General features: G+C 35.1%; 1 protein-coding gene across 2 annotated transcripts in view; it reads left to right on the plus strand.

Moving 5' to 3' along the window:
• Window positions 1-6000, plus strand: part of pdia5 (protein disulfide isomerase family A, member 5) — a 45917-nt gene that overhangs the window by 37383 nt on the left and 2534 nt on the right. Inside the window, exons 15-16 of one of the 2 annotated variants that reach the window (XM_024286264.2) lie at window positions 365-435; window positions 5805-5867. In XM_024286264.2, the coding sequence (XP_024142032.1) occupies window positions 365-435; window positions 5805-5867 (134 nt within the window). Of the gene's footprint in view, window positions 1-364; window positions 436-5804; window positions 5940-6000 lie in introns of both variants that reach the window. The other variant, XM_024286263.2, reaches the window with a different exon arrangement.

Raw genomic sequence — 6000 nt, forward strand, 5'->3', positions numbered from 1 at the left:
ATGAGGCCGTGCTGAGCAGCTGCATAATTGCTGCATGAATTGAGAGCTGCTGCTAAACCAAGGCGAAGTAAGCTGTATTGTCCTGATGGATATGTGATGAATGACTTAATCTTCATCTGCTCAGTGTTTTATTACCTAAAATATGACACTGCAGCATTTACGAACATGTCATCATTTGTTCTTGTGCAATACCTTGTACACAAGTTTGATTGTTTATCTTTTTGATCATTTGGAGGCACAAAAGCAAAAAGCATAAACCAACATTAGGTTTTAGAATGTTCATGAAATGTTAGTTTTTTTAAGTCTCAGGTGAAATGCTACATTTTCTGTCATTGAATCCCTCCCATCTGTTTGTTTCCTTCAGGGTGTCCTCATTGTAAAAACGCCGTTCCACACTTCACCACGGCGGCAGAGCTCTTTAAGGAGGATCGCAAGGTCAGATTTTTCTTTGTTTTTCCATTGTAAATGATTATTTATGAGTATGTTTAAATCTGAATGATCAAAATGTCTTCCGTTTACGCACACAAAAAAAGAATATGTGCTTTAAAAGTTTATATTTATAAAGACTTGCATTGTCTTATATTATTTTAAGGGTTAGATGCATTTTAAAGCTCTATACATCTACTGGCAACAAATCTGATTTTTTTTGTTTGTTTTTAATTTAATTCCTTCAGTAAAAATGTTTATATTTGTTCCCAGTTGTCATGTTCTGGGACTTTTCCAATAATAATAAACTATGAAATTTAAATAAAATAAAAATCTTGTTGGACATTTTTCTAGTCAATATGCATTTCATTTATTGTTCAAACATATAGTTGATTCTAATTAAAGGATAGTGCAATTTCTAAAAAGAGCTCACTCATGCCTGATCTAAACGTGCAGCTCTGAAGTGAAGAGTTTGTAATATAACCTTCTTGCTAGTTTTTATGCTTCTAATATTACCTGTCTTCACACCCACAGCTCCAAGGGAGCACTGTAAGATTTCTGCAAATGTGGCGAAAATAGAATATGAAGGGAAAGTTACAGCAGCATCTCCAGATTAATACACCACTAAAATTGAAACAGTTTTTGATGACAAAACTTGACATTTAACAGTTATTAAACCAGTTTTATATCAATGTTCCACTTTGATCATCTTATGATCTACCTACTCCAACTATATTTTCTCTATTGTAAAATTAATCCCAGTGGTCTTTTTTTAAGACATATTTTCTGCAGTGCAACACACAGAAATGCTCATCTGGATTGTGGGCAGGAATGTTAGCGCAGAAGCTGAGGTCATTTTCTCATCAGCCTTTTGTTTACACTCTATCCCGCTAGCTATATAGCACCTCACAAGCCCAAGCTAACATTAGTATAGCAAAAAAACGGGAGCAGTATTGGAGCTATCCAGCCGAACAGTTTAGAGCCAGATGGCAGCTCAAAAAAGGAAAAGGAAGATGTTCATGGATCTATCAGAATCGTAGACTTTGGTCCAGCCATGGCAGTGGCTGGAAAGTAAACCCTAGCTTTTTCAAGCATCTGGTTTTCCTCTGGTCCTGATCCAATTAATTATGATTAATTCCTGATTAATTATGAGAAAAATGCTACAAAAAATATATTCCCAGTGCTCTTTATTTATGATTATGCTGTTCTTAGCCATAAAAATATTAATTTAAAAAAACAATTTCATTTTCTTGGACATAGTTTACTAGAAACTTGTCTTTGAGTTGTGGGCAGGATCATTTCCACCTGTTTACACTCTCTGTCACTAGCAACCCCAACCTAACATTAGTAGTACAACAAAAATGTTGATTAATATCTGAGTTATCCTGCCGTACAGTTTTAACCCAGATGCCAGCTCAGTACGAAAGCGTACATCCATTTATCTACCAATGTATGTGGCGTACAGCAGGGAGCTTGTCTTGCTGTAGCAGCTTCTAATTAACATCTACAGGCGTTTTCAAACAGCATTTTTTCCTGATTCACAACAATTTGAATGAAGAAATACTCATAAATACAATTTTGAGCTTAATTTTTTTTCATATATATCCTCGATCATGAAAAAAAAATCCCACAAGAACATCTTAATTACCGTAAACAAAAACACAATTTTCATGAGTGGGTCTGAAATGTTTAGCAACTGTACATACAATCTTGTCTTGTTTGTTTTGTGTGGTATTCAGTTTGGCCTTTAAGTATAGCGCTATGAGAGGAATTTAGTCAAAATACCTCAAATATGTACATAAATCCCACTCACATGTTCATATTTATAAAGTTTCGTGTTTCCAGATCTTACATTAATTCTCATGTTTTTCTTCAACAACCAGACATGCGATAGGTTTGCTAAAACATACGCAGTCTCTAGATGTTTTGCACTTTTGGGATTTGGAGGTTTTTGGAGGTTCATTTGCAGCTCAGGAGATTGAGATCCTTGTCATCCATCATCTCTGCTCCCTCCCTTTTACTTCTCTGTCTAAGGCTTGGGTCCTGACACCCTCCCACTCTACATTTTCCTGTTCATACTCTGGCTGCGAGACCCATTTCATCACCTTTTTAACTTTGTATCGCCCACCTCTCTTTTTCTCTCAAACTGAGAAAACACGGGAACATTTATGCTAATTCATCATCTCGAATTAACCAAACATTTTTATGAAAAGCTCGGTGAAGAGCTCCTCTCACTGCTCTCAGCCAAAGTGGATCTTTCATGTCTTTGGAATTTTTCTAGATCACGGTCAGAGTATGTGCAACAGTATCCGGCACAATCAGACATTCATCTCTGAGCCGCTCTGCTGCACCAACAGCTGAAATTCATTTACGCATCTGTTGACTTCACTAATCATATTTCGAACTCTTTCGTATGCTTTTGTAGGATGTACCATATATTGAATTAAAGTATTTCTATTTTCCTAAAGGGGAGCTGGAATTTGGCAGACATGTTGATTACATGCAGAGAAAAGCACTAAAAGCCAGCCAAGCCATTAGAGAACCAAACAACCTGAATATTTCTACAACCGCATGAAATGTTTTCCTTTTCTTTTTTTCTTTTTTTAAGATCTTGAGTCCAAAAGCGCTTAAGGCATTTTGGCTACACTATTTAGAAGTGAGGTTTGGATCAGCCCTCTGACCTGCGCCCCACTACGAGTTTCACAAGCATCCCGGCAGGAGACTCATGTTCTGTTAGTGCTCGAATCCAAGATCTTTTTCTGTTTGTCATCTCCTAAGGGTCCAAAGGAAGTTTCCGTTTTTGTCTGAATAGAGTGTGTTCACATGTGACTATCAAGACGAGCCTCGGTGCACCACAGGAAGCTGAAGATGGTCACAGTGTGCTTTCAGCGCCGCCATTTATCATTAAAAACACACGTTTACCTTTAAATGTTCCCTCTAGAGGCAAGCATGTAAAAGTTCCCATTGTGCTGTGCAGTGATTGTTGTCTTTCTGAATGAGTAGCTGAATTAAAGTTACATAAAGTCTGCTATTGTATGTTCTCAAAGGCGGCATGCTCTGGCTCTGATGTGACAGGTTTAATCTAAGAGGTAATTACAGGAATTATCAAATGCACTCTGCATCGCTGCTATTAATGTAGCTTTAGGATTTCTTTAATTAAAAATCATTTTATATTTCATTTGTGGTAAAATCTCCGCCATACTACTAATTAATCCTTTTTAACTTTAAACATTTTTAATTTGCTGCTCTGTCCTTTTACATACTTTCCCTCGGCTTACGAAACTCGTTTTACCTCAGAAGCTTTTATACGTTCTCTTTTAACCTCTTAATCAGAGCAGCCCGTATATAATTTTGCATTCTGTGCTCAAGAACAAAGAGGGACACACATGCACTCATTCTGACAGTTATAACTATGAGTTATGCAGACGATTGTAAAAAAAAAAAAAACGATTTTTCTTTCTAGCAGTCAAAAAAAAGTTAAAGAAACCAAAGAAATATTGATCTATAAATACACATATAGCAAACTGATTAGGATAATTAGTCATAAATTGATTGGAAAAAAGTAAAAGAAGATGTAGAATTACACACATATTTGAAATCTCAACAATGATAAAAGGGTTGCAGTTTCTTCCTTATTGATTGTACTTTTTTTTTTTTTTTTATATAACCCGTATTTTCCGGAGTGCATGTTGCAGGAGCCAAAATTTGCATAATAAAGTATTAAAAAAAACCTATTTAAATAACACTTTTGAGAGAAAAGCTTCTGAACAAATCTGCTAAGCCCACCATAATGTTCACACCGAACGTCAAGTCTGCTGACTCTTTTGACATGCGTCAAATTTAACGCTTATGAGAAACAATCACTAAAGGTTACCCGGGTGTTAGTGGGAATATTACGAACATGTGAGATGATTTATGTTTATAAAAGTTAAGTTAAAGTGGCCAAACTATGAAAAAAAACACGACTTGTACTCCAAAAAATATATCAAAATCCAAACATATTAAGAAAAAAATTTTTATATAAAGAAAAACCTGCTAGTGAAAAATGAATAGTGTTACTCATTTTCTTGTTTTCTGGTGACCAAATATATCCAGCTGGTAAAATGTTTTTCCCCTGAAAGAAACATTTGAGAGCAAATTTAGAGAATTTTACTTTTTGTATGAGGATTGATCTGCGGAGGCAGCAACCACGCTAGAAAACAAGAACTTTCTACAGACAATTTTCACAGTTTTTACGATACATTTGTGAAGCACTTCAGTCTGGACATGTTTAAGTTTGCTTGCCATGGAACTTTACAGCTATTTAATATGTTGGGCTGTAAATGCAGAGCATGAAGTTCAAATCCACGTTGGGTTGCACAATTAGCATAATTTTTGTTGTGTAACTCTTAATAAATAATCTTACTTTTATTGCTTAATATACTTTGAAAAGGGACTTCTTGTAAAAGATCCAAACATAGTTTCCTTCTGGAACAAATCTCTCCACAATCCACTTGAACAGACACGAGGGGGAATTTCTGATAGTGACAAGTTAAACCTGCAGGACTCGGCACTCCGAGAGAGACACATTTCAACTGTCAAACATGACACCCTGAGTGAGTGATGCGTCAGTAAGGCAACATTTATCCCCCGTTGGGACAGTTTGTCACTAATTTATGCAACAGCTCAACTGTGTAAATACTATCTATTTGTTAGCTCGATTGACATGGTAGAGATTTGTTTCCCAACTTCGATGAATGGAGGGAAGTATGAGACAATTTCACTAAAATGTCTGGGAATTTAAAATGTTTTAAAGCAGACATTTGTTTTATTTACCTGGTAAACAAAAATCCATTTGGAACATCTCTACTGATCATCATAAAATATGAACCAAAATCACAGGTAAAAATCTATAAAATCCACAAAAATAGAAATGATTAGTAATTCTCACGCAAGCCGCCAATGATGTCGCCATTTAATCTGTTAAGGATTGGTTATGGTCACATTTTAGAGTTAACATTTTCTATTTATACAGTTATGTATTTATTGGGGAAGCAGATTAATGTCCTAACACATTGTTTAGCTTTTTTTGTTTTAGCTAATTTTATTTTCATTTCCTGACCTTGTATTTCTTCTAAATGTGAATGACAGCACCTTTTAAAATGTTCCAGCTACAAGAATCTTTTTTTTTATAAAAATATATATTTTTAATATATTATATAATATATTTTCTTTAAAAATGCTTAGAAATAAAAATAATTATTTTATGTGTTTTTTTTTATTATACACAAGAAAAAAAACGATTCCAGGAAGTATGGGGTTAATGCTTTGTGTAAATATACAGTTCAAATGTAGAGTGTAAACAAGCTCTCTTGATTGTGTGTTTTTTGTCTGTTTAGATCGTTTATGCTGCAGTGGACTGCACAAAAGGACAGAACCATGAAGTCTGTAAGCAGGAAGGGGTGGAAGGTTACCCAACATTCAACTACTACAACTACGGCAAGTTTGTGGAACGATATAATGGAGAGCGTGGGGTAAGTCACCATTATACACTGAAAAGAAAGATATGATAAACAAGCACAAAAATAAACTGCT

Source organism: Oryzias melastigma, linkage group LG21, assembly GCF_002922805.2.
Source record: "Oryzias melastigma strain HK-1 linkage group LG21, ASM292280v2, whole genome shotgun sequence".
In the NCBI taxonomy this organism is placed as follows: Eukaryota; Metazoa; Chordata; class Actinopteri; order Beloniformes; family Adrianichthyidae; genus Oryzias; species Oryzias melastigma.